The sequence below is a fragment of the Tyto alba genome, unplaced genomic scaffold (genome assembly GCF_018691265.1).
Source record: "Tyto alba isolate M040663 unplaced genomic scaffold, T.alba_DEE_v4.0 Super-Scaffold_2, whole genome shotgun sequence".
Lineage (NCBI taxonomy): Eukaryota > Metazoa > Chordata > Aves > Strigiformes > Tytonidae > Tyto > Tyto alba.
In genome coordinates this window covers 16,768,767-16,788,018 of record NW_024881282.1, presented here as the reverse complement: position 1 = coordinate 16,788,018, position 19,252 = coordinate 16,768,767, and the positions used below count along the sequence as shown (strand labels likewise).

The 19,252-nt window shown below is 36.7% G+C and overlaps 1 protein-coding gene across 8 annotated transcripts in view; it reads right to left on the bottom strand.

Moving 5' to 3' along the window:
* GRIA4 (glutamate ionotropic receptor AMPA type subunit 4) overlaps window positions 1–19,252 on the bottom strand; it is a 240,246-nt gene that overhangs the window by 44,224 nt on the left and 176,770 nt on the right. For 7 of the 8 annotated variants that reach the window (XM_032990755.2, XM_032990747.2, XM_032990754.2 and 4 more), the window contains exons 10-12: window positions 11,789–11,995; window positions 4,644–5,014; window positions 3,103–3,301 (exon numbers count right to left, since the gene is read on the bottom strand). In XM_032990755.2, coding sequence (XP_032846646.1) covers window positions 3,103–3,301; window positions 4,644–5,014; window positions 11,789–11,995 — 777 coding nt within the window. Of the gene's footprint in view, window positions 1–3,102; window positions 3,302–4,643; window positions 5,015–11,788; window positions 11,996–15,884; window positions 18,986–19,252 lie in introns of those variants that run through there. The other variant, XM_032990756.2, reaches the window with a different exon arrangement.

Sequence of the window (19,252 nt, the reverse complement as noted above, 5' to 3'; positions counted from 1 at the left end):
GTTAACATTCAGTTCCTATATGTCAATCAGAATGAAAATCAAAGAATGAACCAATAGATATTCTTTGTTATCATATGAGGAAACATTGCAGCTTTCCCCTGCAGTCAACCAAGCTAGGATAATTTTCATTTAGGGCTTTTCTGAGTAGGATTGCTAAAACTAAGTTCTTTCCGTCTTGAGCAAGCTGCTTGGAAAATGCAGCTCTCACTGCATCCAAAACAGACAATAAGAGTAAATAGCTAATACTATCAAAGTCTTCTTTTTCATATGTTGGCTTTAAAATTACTTTTCCTTTTTCTGTTTTCAATCCAGAATCAAAGTAGACTGAATAGCTGTTCAGAGTTTCTGACATTTTGATCAGAAATGATCAAATGATGAGAAAATGTCCCGAAGTCTCATCTTCAGCCAGATAGCAATCACTGACAGAAAAGTTACTCTAATTACTTTAATGTAATGTTATGATGTAATGTAATGTTATGATGTTTGCTTCCTATCACATAAAATGTTAGACTTGGCAAACAAGTTTTCTTGTACTATTGTTCCAGGGTAGGTCCTAATTTATGTATTATGCAAACAGTGTGTGCAAATATTGTCTGTCAAAGACATTTTATCTCTGCCCCTCTTCTGTGAAAAATACTTTTAGAAACAGCACATACAGTATCATTAATAATCACTATACTGTTGCAGAGATTAGAAATCATTTGATAATAGGACCTCAACTGCACTATTTTTAAAAAAGTGATCAACACAGTTTAAATCTTGATAAAGCTTCAAATTTTGCATATGCAACTATATTCAGCATTTGTAGTTACTTTTAATGTTTCCCTTTGCATTTTGAAATAAAGGAAAAAATATAAAGAAGAACATTGATTTTCCTTGTTTTTCGTCTTAACCCTTTAAGATTAAAGTGAAAGAATGGCTATTATAGAGGACAAAGAATCTTCTCTTTAAGGAGACATCTTGCATGAAATATTGATTCAAACAAAAAAGTATCTGTGTTTACAGAATAATTTAAAAGAATCATGAAATTTTTGTGCCCAAGAATGTTTTTATGTCAAAAGACCTGACCTCATTACTTCAAAACAATTGCTTGTACAAGTGTTTTGAAACTCTTAAGAAAACAACTCCATTCCTTCATTCTTTACTATTTCTTTGAGAATTAATTTTTACTTCATCACCTAAAAAAATTGCAAGCACTGGATATCCTTGAAAATGCAACAAGTTAATGAATCCAAAGTTAAATAAATCTGCCTGGTCTCCAGCTTCATGTTTTTAAATATCATCACAGCTTCATTCCAGTTGAAAGAACTATTCGTATGCATATACTCTGGTTACCACTTCAGCTTGTGATGGACTGAAACTGGCCTTCCCAGAATTTAATACCTAACTTTCCACGAATTGCACTAAAGAAGAATCTATGGGTTAAACAGACATGAATATAAATAATGAGTACTGAGGGATTATACTCTTTCCAACAAAAGAGGAAATATGGCCATCTCAGGATCAAAATATTTAAATTCTCAAGCAAGCCTCCTGTATCTTAATGCCATCATTTTTGTAGATATCTCATGTGAAATCAGGGCTTCTAGGGAGCACAAACTGAATTTCTACCACTTGGGGTAAACAACAGAGCTCCCAGAGAGCATCTGTAGTGTCATATTTAGGTTTATACCAACACTCTGCCTCTAGAAGAAGACTGGTGTAACTAGCAACCTGTCACTGAATTGCATCCATTAAAAAATGATGTACGAAGTACCCTAGCCATTTCAGTGGGAACCCGTCTAGAGCTGACGCAAAGAGGAAGATACTCTAAAGCATGATTTATTTCAACATATCACACTTGTCCCATATAGGATGCACAGGGGTGCTCTTCCTTCTCCAGTATCTATAGAGAAATCTAGAAAACTAGCTTAGACTAAACTCCTTGGACAGCTTCATTATGCAAAGACTCAACCATTGTGTGTTGGTTAAGTGCCATCTGTATCTTACAAGTCATAATTTTTTCAAAGCTAATAGAAAATATTTGCAAGTTTTTCTATGGGGATATCTCTCACAATAAAAAGATTATTTCACTACAGATCTTTAGGGGGTCACTCAGCAGCTGCCCTTGAATCAATACTGTCTATAGCTCACAAATCACATCCATAATTTTTTAAATGATTCACTGAGTTCAGTTTGGCCAAAGTGAAAACAGTCAAGGTACATGGGAGTACATAACACAAAACAGTCCCCTTTCAATTAGACAGTAAGAGGAAATTAACACTTTATCTTCTTTTCTTCTATAAATGTCTTAAACTGCACCTTTCAGATAAATAATGCTCCTAAATTGTGTAATTTCCAAGGAAGGATTACTGGCTCACAGCATTTATTCAGAGCCATGTTCAAACACTAAACTCACACATGTTCAGTCAGCTAGGTTTAACTTTCATCTGCTAGAGACATGAAATAAAACAGGAGGAACTGTTTATTATATACTCTTTGTGATGTCCAGACTCCCTGTTTTCCAGCTGGCAAATGATGAGGATTACAAACCAACCACACTAATGCAGGAAAGCAAATGAAAATGAAGTAATCAATACAGACAGCATAGACATATGAATGGTTATTTAGGCTATTTCCTAATGCTCCAACCACATCCCCCCAAGATATGTTTTCTCTTCATTATTCATCTGAAAGTCAGAAAATTAAAAAATTAATTTCCTGCCCACCACCCAAGACCCTAAAGCAAAATGCACACAGCCAAATCCATAAACAGAAACAAAACCTGCAAGACACCATGTTATCATCATAGGCTTTCAGTTCTGTACATTTCAGTACTGGAGCATCATATGAATCAACAGTGCAATGCTGCTTTAATTATCACTGGCTTCAGTATCCCTTGGGGCACCTCTTTTGCCCAATGTGACAGGATCAATAAGATTTCCATGAATTAAAATAACTGAAAACAACAGATGGTCTTGTGGGGGTAAAAATGTAGCTAAAGTATTGCAAGATTTACAAACTATATTACATATAACTGCAAAGTAACATTAATTCACTCTTCTAAGCATCCTGTAAGACCAGTTGGTAGGGAGAGCTGCTCTAATGGACATGCCAACTTACTCTGAAGAACTCTTTGGTCGACCCTGAGTCCAGTGTCCCATAAGCAATTTCGGTTTGTTTGGCAAGGTCTTCTGCACTTTCTATGGGCGAGACCATTCGCTCAACAGTCAAGAAAGCAGCAAGGTTAGCAGTGTAGGATGAAATAATGATGAGCGTGAAGAACCACCAGACACCTCCAACAATGCGACCTGAGAGGGATCTAAACATGAATAAAATAATGCACATTTTCCTGTCTCTTAAGCCATGAAGAGAGAGAGAGAGAAAGAGAGAAGGCACCATTATTCCTGAACATGTATCATTAACAGTCAATGGGAGGGAGATAATTTGCATTTTAAATATTAAGTAATGCTTTTGCTCTTGTATCTTAATGCCTACAGTACAGAGTCCACTGTATTAATACGTATCATGAACATACAGGAGTTTGAATTCCCTTGAACAGTAATCCCAGTGTTCTTACTACTTCAGGAAATGCCTAACATAGCAAAAATTTTGTCAAAAATACTAGATAAATAATCTCTTTTTGGAGACAAAAATAAAGCATAGTAGCTAAAATCAGTAGCTTTCTCTGTTTTCTCTTAAAAAAAGAAAAGACACAAAAGGCTTTGCACAAGGGTTATGTTGGCTCTAGGATCAAAATGTTTCTGTCACTCAAATTTATCAAACATTCTGTGAGCCACTGCAATCATTTGAACTTTCACATTTTTCTTATTTAAGAAGCATCATTTTGTGATAACAGATATATTTATGTTAAGTAAAAAACTTTATATTTTCCATTTTAATACCTGTAATTTGAAGAGAAGGCTGTTGAGGAGTAATGTACATCCAGTCTTAATCAGTACCAGTTTTATTGCTAACTTCAATAATAGCAGAGTTAGGCCAATGCTGAACACTCTCAAAATCTCACTGTAAATGGCTAAAATGAAGCATTCAGGTTTGAAAGATTGGGTCATAATGTTTAAATAAGAAGTTGTAGTGACTGCACACTAGAGTTCCAGAACATCTTAAAAGGCTGAGAAATTCAGGCGTGGGTCATATATTACATCAGAGGCACCCACTCTGTAAGGCATGGCTTAGTAATACAGCATGGCTTCTCAGAAACAGATGGTGAAATATTCTCTCTCTCATAGACAGTGATATTCTGGAAGCAGAGCTGTAGAACTCAACAGGGAACAGAAATGGGACATTCGTTCATGCAAGGCAAATATTCAGCAAAATAGTGTGCATTTCATAATTGTAAGACAATGGAACTAATTTAGCAACAACACAGTTCCTCTGAAGTCAACTCAGAGGAATTGCTCCTGTGTGTACCTGCTGTTTCTGACAGCTGTTTGTGGTTTATGCACATTGACATACATAAAATAATAGTAATGACTGAAATTCAAAGCAGATTCTCTGTTGCCTTTATAGCTATTAGAAAAGAAAAAAAATGAAAAGGCTTCCTAAAGAATGAACTTCAAAACACTGCCAGGAAAATAAATAAGGAAGATTTTCTGCTTCAGTGTTGAAGATAAAATGCAAATGTAAAAAGATTTGACACAAACCTTGGGGAAATATCACATCCTTGTTGCATAAAGGCACCCAGGGAAAACCAGAGGCTGTTGAAAATGCCAAACTCATTGGGAGGCTGGTCACTGGGTCCTTCTTTCCCATCCTCTGGTTCTTCTGTGTGCCACTCATATGGGCTAAACCTGCTAACTAGGAACAGGACCACACTGACACCAATGTAGGCAAAGACTATGCACATCCAGATCTCATACGCCAAAGGGTCCAAGAAGGAAAACACTCCTGGTTTAGATTTCTGGGGCTTTTTGATCATAATGGATATCCCCAAACTCATAAAAGGCTTAGAAAAATCAATGACCTCTTCTCGTACCAAAGTGATGGTCAGAGGCGCAACAGCAATCTCTGCTTTCTATAAAGAAAAAAAGAAATATAGATGTATAGATTAATTGGAGTTGGCTTATACACTCAGCTAAGCAGCTAATTCCAAAGGTATGTCATTAACGTCAGGATACTGTGGCTTAAACGTTCTTTATAACATCTTTTTGTTTCTTTCTATCACAGTCTATATTTACTCAATATGCTTTTAGAAAAACATAGCTATTATAGATTTTTAGTTTACAGAATTATAGAAATACTTAATTTTCTTGCTAAGGAGAAGACTCTTAAATCTTATAGAGAAGGGCAGCAGTGGAGGTAGATCATTTTAGCTATTTATTTAAAGTAAAGGAACACAAGGAAGAATAAAAAATGAAAATGACCCTATTGTCACTGAATGTATAAAGATTTTTTAATAATATCCCAGGAACAGTCATTTATTATCATATTTTCATAACACAATCATTCTTTGAGGAAAACCAGCTCACAGACTCAAGGAAGTTCCAAATATTATGAAGCAGCAAAGGTGATTAATTATTGCTGTGATGCCACAAAACTGCACACACTTGTCTTGGGGGAAAAATAGTTCAGTAGGAATGAATCTGATTTTAAACAGTGAAAAAATACAAGTACACAGAGAATAGCTGTGCAAAATCATGCTATAAACCGATAAAAAGTGTGCTGATTCCATTGCTGTTAGAGACAGGAATAATTTTTAATATGTTTCTCTGGTTTTAGAATGAAGATGTCAGTCTTGAATGAATTGTTATTGATGATGATGGGGATTATGGCTGCTAACAGTGATGTCTGCATGAACTATAAGGTATTGTAGCTGTGCTAATGGGTCATTTCTATCATTAGGGACTCAAAATTTCATTAAGGTTTGCTCCTTGCCTTGCCTTGTTTGTCTTGCCTCATACACTAAAGCTGACATTACAGTAGTAGTTAAGATGGGAACTGTAAGAGGAACTGGAACAAGAGATGCACTGGTGGGAGGGGAACAGATACAGAAGCTGCTGAAACCTTTCTCGGGTTCACTGTTGTGGTGCTGTATCTGGGTGGATTCACAGAGCAAAGCCCGTGCTCTGTGACCAGTGTGGACTTCCATACACATTATGGGCTAAGGAGAGTACCTGAGCATATTTTGAGAACACTTTTTTTTGGTTGCAAATAAGGTAGACTCACAACCTGTCTCCTGAAGTGAAATTACTCTGCTTCACGCCACAATATATGAGATAATCTGCCTGTATTTACCCCACTCCAGGCCCAGTCATCTTCACAGGCACAATTAAGAGTTATTCTTAAGACTCCATGATAGAACTGTTGTAGTTTTCTCTTCTAAATACTTATTTGGCCCAAATTAATCTTATGGGGTAGCATCTTCAGATATAGTACATAGCCCACAGTTTAGCAAAGCATTTAAGCATGTTTGCCTTGTAGGATGCTCTTAAGGACTTTCATACTCAGTAAAATATACAAGGATATATTTAAATCCCATCAATTTCAATGAGATTAAAACATGCTGAAAATTAAGGATGCGTTTCAATAGTTTAATTCAAGTGTTTACATAAATAGCTTGTGTGATAAAAAAGAAATTTAAATGTAGGCTTTTTTGTCATCTCACAACTTTGAAACAGAAAAATACATTTAAAATAATATGTTTTTGTTATTTTATACAGTAAGTTATACTGAGCAATATGTATTTTATGGAATTTAATTTAAAGCTGATTTCACATAGATAAAATTTAAACCTATTTTGGTAGCTCTATAATTTTGAATAATTCAAAGAAACTGCCTCATTCCAGTGCAATTGCCCAAAAATGGAAATTTGTATTAATTTTCTATATATTAATCATCAGGTTATATCTGTCATTCTGAAATAGTTGTGATTCAAACACTTATCATTGTAAGTTTTTGTGAGGATATTACAATTTAAGCAACATAAAATCATAATTTTGCAAGCATATCAGACATTATTTCTGGTGCTAATGTCTTGGGTAAACATGATAATATTGCTAATCCTCTGAATTTTAATGTAAATTTTGTAATAGAAGGCATTTTAAAAAATTTGGCTTCTTGAAGTCTTGTGATTACATAGGTCTGACTGACATAGATATTTTATGAAGATAGGTATTATATGAAGAAAAATAACATGTCTAAAATATATTTTTAGATATCTTGAAAATTGTAATGTAAATTTGGTTTCTGTAGTCTGAGGATTGTAGAATGGCTTGGGCTACTAGCATTGCTGCGTATTTTTGTATTTCATTCACTCATAAATTCCTTTTTTCTAGAAGAATGATTTCCTTCTTTAGAGTCAATGTCTTTTATATTTCTAAATTTCATCTAGTGTGAATGCCTAATGTGGAGTCCTTGAAAAGAATTAACTGAAAGACACAGGGAAACTGATCTATTACTGCTAATCTTTCTATTTGTCACATAGTGGTATCTTCATTAACAGTGTAAATTACAGAACTGGTCACTGGTCTTCAAAAGTGTTGGCTAACACTTCATTTTTTTGTGTCTGCAGATTCCTACTGGGATTTAAACAAGGATCCTTGAGGGTTGTTAGTTTTTACAATGTGAGGTGGAAAAGGGACAGCACCATTTTAAGTGTGAATTATGGATATTTTAAAGACCCAATTAACACACTCCATATTGTATGTTAGACACTGGAAAAGATTCATCTCACCAAATTTAAATGCTAGAAAAGTACATGCAGGACTTGAACTACATTAGAACTAGCTGCCTACACTACTTTGAGCAGTTAAAGAAGAGAAATAGGAACCTATCCCATCTCATTACGATAGTGATCTAATGTCAGATGATGCATAATGTAAATAAACCTGTTTCATGCCAATGAATGCAAAGGGGCAGTACACAGCTAGGTCACAACTAGATGCCAAATAATTGGAAAAGGTGCAGCCTCCCCAATCTGATCATATTCTTTGTTATTTTTGTAAGACTACTGTGTGCCACATTAAGGCCTACATAAACTCTTCACCGTTGAAAGCTAAATAATGACAATAGCTGTGCATGATAATCATCAGCATTTGTGCTTTGCCCAGTTAATGTACACCATATAATTATGGATTTAAATGATTAACAATTTAACAATGATGTAAACAATGATTTTGTTGCCAGTGAAATGTGTTTTGACAAAAACTAATGATACTTCACACTTGAATCAACTGCATCTGTAACAGCATTTCAATCAAGGCTGAACCACTACTAAGGACAGATGGATTCTGGAGCCTTCCGACATTACATGATGGCACGAGATTAAGTCTGACAGTTAAGAGACTTCTACTTTTCCAGAATATATTATTATAAACATGTGAATAAAATCTATGCTTGGTACAAGCTATATGAAGGTGGTAAAGCTATCTTGAGAAAAAGAATGCATGAACTGATCTCAACTTCAGAAGCTCATAGCTTCTCAGATTTTAAACAGAGGTGAGTTGTGACCTTTTGTGTTAAGCTGTGAAAGAACAGCATTCTGTGTCAGGAGAATGAATATTTAATTGGAGCTGACTGTTAGTGCATTTGGAAACACCTGTTACACATTCTTAATGGTATTTCATCCCCATCCAGCATTTCTCCTGATATCAAGGCCTATAGGTGACCCACAGGGACTACTGCAGGCATGTGAATACATCAGGGACAAAGGAACAAGATTTCCTAGTAGTTTTGAACAGTGCTAAAAAGAAAACAGGAAAATAAACACACACACACACACACACCCCACCCTGACCTTCTGTACAGTCATAACAAAACTGTACACCACAGCACTTTATATACTGTTTCTCCTGTGACATGATGGAAAAATCAACTACAAAGTTTAGGTAACAAGCAAGCAGCTCTGGGCAGTAACTGAAGCATCCAGGTACCAGAATGACCAACAGTACATATGGGTCTCGAGGGGACATGGGGTAAAATTGGCACATGTGTCCATCCTCAGTAACACAGATAGAGCTAAGTGGAATTGGTGGCACTGAGGCATTGGGGTATGGTAAAAAGAACAGGACAGGAGGGGAGCCTTTTGTATGGCACAGAAAATGTCCGATCTCACTGGCCAGCACAAAACTGTCTGTTAATCCGTTAATGTGGTTGGGAATTAGAAGCTGTAAAATGTTTCCCAAACAGATTATCTTTTAACTTGGTAATTAAGTTGCAAATTCTCTCCCAGTCCTGGCTGCATATAAAAAGCCTTGCTTGTAGCATAGCCAACTACTCAGAGTACTCGTGTTTGTGATTTGGGCATCTATCAGAGATGAACATCCTCTCACAGCACAGATTTGCAGGAAAGTCTCTGACTGACTGATTTTTCTGCTTTCTCTATGTGGAATAGGCCAGGGAACCTGATGCTCTGTAAATCATCTGGCAAGGACTCAAGGAAGTTGCAGGGAGGATGCTCTTCATGGATTCCCTATGGAAATCTTAAGCAGCAAAGTTTTATAAGTTAACAGAAATAACAATTTCCTTTAAAGCTACACCTGTAAAAGTACATTAAACATGCTTGGAGTAGCTCTTGGCCTTAAGGCCAGCTGGCACAGGGGAGTCTGTGTCGCTACTATGAAAGTCATTTAACCTGTAAACCATCATGGCTGCATTCAAGCTACTTATGGTGAATGGTTTCTTCCCCATCCAAGTGTCCAGCTGGGCTCAGAAATTGTTTTGGACAGTAATTATGGGCCAAAAATATCCCAGGGATCATTGTTGCAATTTAGCAGATTAGTCAGGCAAGTTCCAGTGCCCAAGGGCATTCCCTGGTGCCACTGTTATACTGGGATAGATAGAGCCTCAAGGAGCCTTTGGACAGTAAAGCAAATATACTGGGCAACAGCAGACTTCTGTTAGCTTTTTCAGTAAAAAAGCAGCTCTGAGAGCTTTTCTGCACTCATTCCCAGAGCTCAGTCCCAGAATCACAATCAGAATGCAGCCATCCCAAACAGATAGCTGTGCAGGAGCTTTTAAACCTGGCCATCAAACCTTTAAAGAGCCTTCACCTCATTCTCTTCCATTACAAAGAATGAAGTGTTGACCATGTATTCTGGGATACTCTCTTCATGCAGGTGATTTGACAGGTTCCTTATGCCTGTGAGTTTTGTTGCAGCTGTGTCAACAGCTGCAGGTCAAATTCCACAACTGGCATGAATCTTTGTGTGAAATTCCTAACAGCACTTTGTATTTCAGTCTAGTACTAGGGCACTTTGGGTTTGATGAGGCAAATTTTTCATGATAAAAGGAAAACAACAAACAAACAGAAAACTTAAGTATAATTTCAAGTTTCATCTATAATTTTCAGCTCGATATTAGGCCACTGAAACTATGCATCTGGGCAAGAGAATTTTCTCACAATTTGGAAATTTTCTTGGATGATTAAAAAAACCTCCTGCCTTAAAATAGTGCATAGCCATTGACATCCATGCGTTTGCTATTGCACTTAAAAGCCAGACAAGGAGTCACCTCCATTTTGATAAAAAAGTCTGAAAACCCTTTGACTTTGAATATCCCGAGGGTTGAGCTGTTTCCAAGCCACTAAAGTGGATATATATATGCTTGGTGATCATTCAGCTTTTATACTCTTTAAAGACACAAGAGGGGGGTTGGTTCCTCCAAGAACTTCCAAGAACATAGGGATTTTTGTAAGGTGGGTTTAACCTTCCCATTCCCGTGTGCAGGGAAAATCAACAACACTCTGGGACACCATTTCCCACATTTGTGCAGCACGCAGTCTATTTCATGTTGAGTCGTCCCCTGAGCTGATGTTAGTGGAGAAGACTTTGACAAAACTTAACAGCTATACTGAGCTGACAGAAGGGAAAAAAAATGGAGCTTCTAGAAAAGCAACTAGGCTTTTGCCACACATGTCCCTAACTGCCACTGGAATTGCAAAAACTGCAACTGTGGATGGACCAACTGGTCTGCAGCAGTTTTTTATAGGGAGGCTGAGGTATGTTATGAGTTCATTGGCAGAAATCTCCTCACCTAAGTAGTTTTAGCATTATTTTTTTTTTTAATTCCATTACTAACATGAAAAATTTCTCTAAGAATTCTGATCTGTTCTCAGTGCAGACACTAGCAACTTCAGTCATCAGCAAACACAGCTCTGAGTTTTGCTACTTTTGGTAACACCAGATACAGCAAATATTTCTTTGGGTTTGTTCAAACTATTTTCATTAAGTATTGCAACTTTATGTGTCAATGGAATTGTTAACTGTTATGCTATTCTAAAGAATCCTTCTCCAGATCACTGTATAACACAATGCTCTTAGTTGCTGAACTTACCAGGTTTGCTCCTAAATTTTATTACTAATGTTCATCTTAAAAGTCTGTCTTAATTCTGAACTGCCTAACTGTGCACTTCTCTGTAGTGGTTTGTTATATAAGTTTAATACATGATTGTGGATTCCTCAGTTCTTGGAATAGACTAAGAGTCCTATCTTTTTTAAAAGATCTGTCCACCATACCATGCAAATGAATAAATGAGTGATATCCTTCCCAACTAAGTTTTACAACGTATCAGGAATAGATGGTCTCTAACATTAGTTATAACATTAATGAATTTTTAAGGGATGTGCAAACTATGACTGTACTAATGTTGCAAGGTACTAGCTGAATAAATAGTAGAATTTGCATGAAAATATTTGATTTTCCTTTGAAAATAAATGAAAGCACAGAGATCTGAAACAGAATTCTGTTTCTTTTCTCTGACCCCAAGGTTAAATAAAATGCATATATACTTCCTATTTTATGACTAATACTATGATAAATTAAATCCTACTTCAAAAATTGGTATGCTTACCCCATAAACAAGTTCTCCCACCATCCCATTCCAGATTTTTGTCTCTGGATCCCTTGCTCCATATTTTCCATCAGGAACAATGGCAATTTTGTACTTGATACCAATATGTTTTGCAATTTCTGACGCCAGATCTACACAGTATCCTTCAAACTTGTCATTCCCTTCAAACGTATCATGGTTTTTCTTGAACATAACATATGGGGCTTCCTATAATGAAAGAAGTAGAACTGTAAAGGAGAAGTATACCGAATATACTCCGAAAAGTAACATGTCATCTACTGATGAACAACACACATTTTATCAAAAGTTCATAGATAGTATTAGCACATTTAAATTAAAATGTATGAACAGAAATCCTTCTGGGAAGGCATACTATTTACACTGTAATTTGGCTTATACATTTCACAAGATTTATCAACCTTATAAATTATGAACACAAAAACTATCCAAGAATGCATATACATTTTACTTTATTTTAAAAGACTTTAGTGCAGTATATGCTAAATTTAAAGCATGAATAGAGGTTGAACCTACACAGTGCAAATAACTGTGGGATACTGCAAGGTAGAATTTATGCTTTTGACTTCAGTAAGTAAGCATCTCTTCTAACATAGTGTGGTTACTGTCTATGTAATTTCAGATGCACAGCCTGAGTGTTTTGCTTTCTTGGGGTTTAGAATGCATAGTTAATAAGAGCTTCCATACATTCTAGTGAGAATACAGAAATACATTCCCAATGAAACATGTATCTTAAACAAAGCAGATTCTACAAGGTCTTTTAGGATGACTCTAAGCAATATGCATAGACAAGAATGGTGCTAAGCAGACACTGACTTTACATGCTGCATGAAAAAGAAGTACCAAAGTATTTTTGGATGGGGAGTGCCACTGAAAACAAGTAAAACCTGTCTTGAAAAGTGGATCTTACATTCCCTGTGTAAACCATACTATCACTACAGTGAACATTATATGATTAGAAATCAAGGTCACACTGGGAAAACATGGTCACTTTTTTTTTTTTTTTTTTCCTGTGTGGATTCAGACTTTAGGAATTATTAGGTAAAACGACACTTTCTGGTGGTATTTTAAATTACTTCACATAATTCATATTCATAGCCAGCTCCAGATAAAATACTTGTCACTAATGTCACATTTTATTTGAATTTCCATCACAAAATACCAGTAACTTAATATTTCTCTATGCTGGCTGTGGTGAATGTTATTTTTTTGATACTAACCTTGGTAGTACTCTGCCCTATTCACATCTTTCCTACATACGTAATTAATACAAAAATAAAGGTAAACGTGTAGTCTGAGAATATCTGCTTCACTGAAATTACATCAGCATCAGGTGTAAGCAACAGCAATATTGTAACCTCTATTAGGTGTTTAACAATAAGGGATAAGTGGCATTACATGAGCAATAGGGGGACTGAATGAGCCAATTCCAAAATTTTTCATTGTGTCAGGTAAATTTTTCCTTTTGCATACCAGTATGTAGCTCCTATTAGCAGGGTGTGGAAACACACTTTTCAGCAAGCCCGAACAGTATATTTAATTTACTATTATAAGGTGAAAAGGCAGAGAAATAGAAAAGAGAGATATTATACATGGGAGGAACTATTCCCTTTACTTATCTAAGTTTACTCCCTGTGGTAACTCTGCCCAGGACCCACCTCTGTGTAAGGATGTTTCACTCTCCAGTGTATTCTCAGAACACCTCCCCTCCCATCATCTCCTTCTTATGTTATTATTCTCTGCTATGGATATGCTTCTTTGGACCACAATCGCTTAGAAGTAATTCAGTGTTGGAGGCCATTGATGCATTATGACCATTACTTCGGCTAAGGAACCACACAGCATAGAAAAGTGTCCACAGTGATCACTTCCAAAGTCAACCCCTGACTACCTGGTTCTTTGACCTATATGTAAGTATAAATGCCCAGAGAAATTTGAGGGTGACAACAGCAGAATGTTGCATTTCTTGAGCATGTAGTTATGACCTCTGCACATCTAGGTATCACCAAGGACCTCTAAAACTGGGGCAATCACAAAACAAACTGTTATTGTCCTGATGCATGTGGCCTGGGCACTGAGAACACCACTGAACTACAGCATTAACTATGCACCATAATTGCTGCAGTGATGCAGTGCAATGCCTTTGCCCATACAGAGTTTCTATCTTCAAAGGAAAACTGGTGAGTATTACCAGTAGCCTGCATCATTTCTCATATTCCTATTCCCAATTAAATCACCTTAATCTCAACCACCTGTCTTCTAGAGGGAGGGAGGGAGAAGAGCGGGCAAGAAGGGTCCTGCCCTCTATGCAGTAGATCTTGATTTTGGGAAGTATTTTGGGCACATTAATCAGCTATTCCTCCCTCATGTAGGATTTTTGTTCCCATGAGAGGAAAAGCCAAAATCAGGGTCTTCCTAGATATGTTACTGCACAAAAATGGTTAAAAGTAAACAGAGGTGAAACATACTATGTCTCCTGACTGTGATTTAGCCAACTGCTAGCTAGAAATACAAGCAAGTCTTGTCCAAGATCCTGCATTTGTGGTCTCTCCTTACAAGCTTCCGTTACATTTGCTTGCTGCACCCCAAAAGCAATTTTGTTTTTCAAAGACCAGAGTTAGTGACTGCTAGCTCTTCTGATTCAGCCTTTCTTATAAATCCCAAGCCAAAGGCATATAGTTAAGGTCACATCAGGAAATAATAATTCTGGAGAGAGACAAAGAAGACAGGCATAGAGGAGGCCAGGTAAGCCTGCTCCTTCTCCCAAACCCCAGACATTCTGCTTCTGCCTGCACCTTATTACTGATAGAGCTGCTACAAAAAACTGCCTCTGCACAGCAAAGCCAATGGCAGATGCCTTATCTCCTGTTAAAGGCTAAATAATCTCCTCCCCATGAGTTCTGTGAGGGAACGCTGAGAAGCGAAGCAGTGGGGTCTAATACTGTCCTTGGCAGGTGCAAGCAGTGGCAATCCCATCCAGTGGAGGGACCACCAAGTGAGGGCTCACAAGACCTGGGTTCTGTCAGGGATCCTCTGGGTGACTTGGAGAAATCACACTGGTTCTTTCCCCATCCATTTCTCTTTCTATACACTCTGCTCTTAATGACTTAGAGCAAAATACAGCAAGGAACACCTCTTAGAATGCAATTCTCTTACAGAGTAAGGTAAGTACCTCTTGCAGAGGCTGCTTTAAAAGAAGCAGCAATTGAATGAGATCTGTCAGTGTGAAACAATACAATTAAAAATAATGGAAACACCTACTACCTTTTGCTTACTATCTTGTCCTTTCCCTCCTACACATTTTACACAGAATAAATAGCAGTTTCTTTAATTGTTGTGCCTACTTTACCTGCCAAATATTGAGAGGTGCATTTTCAAAGTAGAATTTAATGGGGGGATGTGGGTGGGACTGAATGTGGCTTTCTGATAAAGACTGTTTACAAAAAAAATCAAATTCTGTCCATTTCAGACTTTGTGGGTGTTTCAAATTAATGAGGTGTGCAGATGTTATTATAATAACACCAGGGCACTGAAAAGCAAGTTTTACTAGTTTGCTAACAAGCAACTTACACAGATGAACTTTCAAGGTCACACTGCAAAGTCATGAAATATCTGAACTGATCAATAGCATGTACTCAGACACACCTTGATGCTCTTTTCTATCTGTGGCACCAAAAGAGATTTTTTCTGTATAGTCTATTACAATAATATTTTCTAAATTAATAGTAATGTTAGTGTAACCACACTAGTCTAAAGATACAAGAGATGCAGGACATCTATGGAGAAGTAATATCTATTAGATCAGCTGAAATACCTGAAAACAGTAGGCATACTTTTTTACTGTTTACAGTTATAGCATCTTGTCTAATAAAAATATTACTTCTCCCCACCATCTTTTTATTTACTACATTTTTGAACTATAAACTCTTAACTTACTGATATAAACCACATTTGACTTACTGCTGAATGAGGTTTAACACCATAATATTTGCAAGATTTCAGCTGCTTAATAGTATTCTATGGGATAGTGAATCAAGGAAAAGTCCACATTGAAATGATCAATGACTAGCACGGAACAGATATTTGAAATGGTGCAAGCTTTACTTATATAATTCACAATTTTATAACAATATTTAACATTTGCAAATACAAGTTGATGTCTGCAACAATTACCTTTATAAATGTACACAAATCATTCCACCACATTGCCACAAATTCATGTGTACAGTAAAATGCTCACAACTGATGATTCATACTACAAGGGAAGCTGGAGAAAGTAACTAACCCAAATACCAAACAGACCTGTTTGGATTCCTATTCTAAAATTAATTTTAAAATCTTTAAGAATTGCAAAAATAATTTATAAAACTGACAAATATTTGTGCAAGGAAATGTCTCATTTTTAGAACAGGAGTGGCACACATTATCACACTTTATTCTGAAAGAAACTTCTTTAGATGTCAATGAAGATTTTTTGGTTTTAGTGGTTTTGTTGTTGGTGTTTTTTTTTTTTTTTTTTCTGAATAAAGTGTCCAGGATTCGGTTTGAAGTCTTTATTATTGTCATGCAACAAACTTCATTTTTTTCTCCAGCCTACTAAAGAATTTAATCAATAAAATTTCAATCAAAAATATTTTTCTATTATGAGAAAGAAAGTTATAGTTAGAATTTTTGAGGTAAGACTCCATCAAGAGTACATCAGTCAAAACTATGAGGGTGGTTTTCAGTCACTGAATGAAGGTTATCTGTCATCTAAGACACCCTAAGGTAACCTGCTTGACCTCCAAGTGCTGTTCTGCAGGTCCTTGTGCTGCCCCTTTACAGATAGGTCTGATATTATCAGTGTTAGGCATCCACCTGTGGGTCACTGAATCAATTTCTAAATCTTCGTGGACTTGGATGAAAACTTACATACCTGGGGCACAAGTTATCCCACATTCCTGAAACAACATACACTGGCTGAGACATCCACATGGTCATATATGGCATGAGACAGGCAAGTGTCACCCTGCCAGCGTAAGAAATGGGGGCTAGGCAGTATATCCTAGAGCATCTTAAATATCAATGAATGCTTATATGTGTGCAACTGAATCAATACCCTTTGTAAAGTCATCTACATTTAGGTGACGCAGTTGTGAACTGGATCCTGCCCTTGAAGGTTAATCTGCCAACACCAAGACTATTTCATTAAAATACTGAGCTGGAAGCCACAATGCAGATGTACATCAAACTTTGGTTCTAAAAGATTTTTGTGATTTTTAAGTTTTGCAATCTCAGAGTAGGTTCAGAGTTGTCTGTATCATGAAATAAATTAGAGAGTTTGGAGTGGTCTTCCCAGCCTACTACCCTATATTCTACCTCAACAACTTGTGACTGTATTTCTCAATTTGTTGAATTAGAGATGATCATCCTTCATAGCTGGCTAAGTCACACATTTTACCTTAGTGTTAGAGGAGGGCTGCACATGGTGTCCCTTCTCCAGTCACACAATAAGCCTATTGTGCACTTGGAGGTCCCAAGCCCACCCTTGGAGGGAATGCCTCTGCACACAGGTAGAAAATCTGTCCTTTTCAAATGGCCAGATGTGCAGGAGCCTATGCATCACATGTGATGCATGACACAGGTCTCTCCCAGGAAATATAAAAAGCAGAGCTGCATGGCAGCTGGTAAAGCACATCAGCTGCTCCTGCTGCCACCTCTCTCTGGGCTGCTCCTGCACCACATGACTAATCAGAGAAAGGTTGAGTGCTTATGCACTAAACCAAAACTGTAAAACAAATTCTATGTGCTTTCACTACATTACAAATGAACATAATATTTTGCCAAATAGAAAACACTGCGCTAAGTTCTTGGAGTGCAGAGCTAATTTGTTATAATGCACCTTCTATGCAAAAGCCACACAGCCACATTACAGCAAAGTAAGCATAGAGACATAAAAACTGAAGAAACAGCGGGCAAATCAACTTGTGCTATTTGGCTTCAGGCAAAAATGAAAGCAAGCCATGCTGAAAACTTGTAAACTTTTCTTAGGCTGCCAAGACACCTGTCTTTGAAGACTGAAAAGCCTGCCAGCACTGGTTGCAGAAGCTTTTCAGTTCAATGTGGGAAAATATGCATGCTATCAAAATGATATTTGTCATCTACAATGGTTCAACTTCCCTTCAATGTGAAGAGGGCAATGAAGAGGTGAAAAAGTCTCTGTCTGGCATTTGCAACATGACTATAATACAAAGAAGAGCAAAGTAACAGGATTCTGAAAGTTATTCTAGTTAAAGATATCTTTTATTTGTGATCACATGCTCGTGGATACTAAACATATTGCCCTGGCAGGCCAATATTAAGAATTATGGTTCTAACCTGCCTTCAGCATCATGTGTGCAGCTCCCAGTGGAGTTAATGGGAGATGGGCATGATAAGGCAGAATTCACCATATATTCTTATTCAAACCAAATTCTGATATATTTCTCTTGCACTGTGATTTTGAAACATTGAAAGGGGACACTGCTGGTCAAGAAGCAGTGCTCCTTTCAAATAATTGCATTTATCCCAAAATGACATGCTGCATAAACATAGGGCATGTTTTGGAATATTAATTCAGCTTTTTGGTTTTGAAAATGATCCCACCAGTCCTTTCAATACAGGGACTGGAAAAGTTCTTTTGAAGATAACATTTATTATGCACATCAAAATGCTCCAATGCAAACAGGACAGGCAAGATAACACATTTTAAAAGCTTTCTTGTTTTCCTTTTTTTCCTTTCTGGCAAACAGGAACCTTTTCTGTTACTTTTCATTATTATGTTTTACTTGCTTCTCCTAAGATTGGAGCTATTTATAGAAATTACAGTATTCATGTATGGTAGCTTCAGTCAAAGATATCAGGACTGGTATGAGAGGAAAATTTCGACTGAAACTTGTTATTCACATCATTCTCTTCTCAGCTTGGCAAAGTTGAAGGTTAACGTCATCTGCTCTAGACATTTCAGATTAGTCACAGAACTTTTCTTGGTGGTTCAGTGCCTGGTCATCCAGTCAGAGGAACAGTAATCCATATGGAAAAATAAGCTCAATGCTACTAGACTGGTGGTTAATACTTGAGCCTTAGTTAGGAATGTTCGCAGCATCTTGGGACTCTTTTCTTCCTTGATCAATTTCTTAAAATAGGATTCTTCATCAGAGGCTGAAAAGAGGAGGACTGTACTGAAGTATATTTTTTTTCCATCACCAAGTCTTTTTTTTTTTTTTTTTTTTTTTTTTTTTCGGAAAAAGATACATATATTTTAAATGTCCCATGCAAAAAAAATAAAATAAAATTAAGAGTTACACAATTTGGTTAGGAGTTACATTCTGTATTCCTGTATAGAAGTTTGGTTGGTTTGCATCCTGGAATGATAATCTTTAACAGAAGATTTGTTAAGACATACTTAAGGTACAAATGCTGACACAC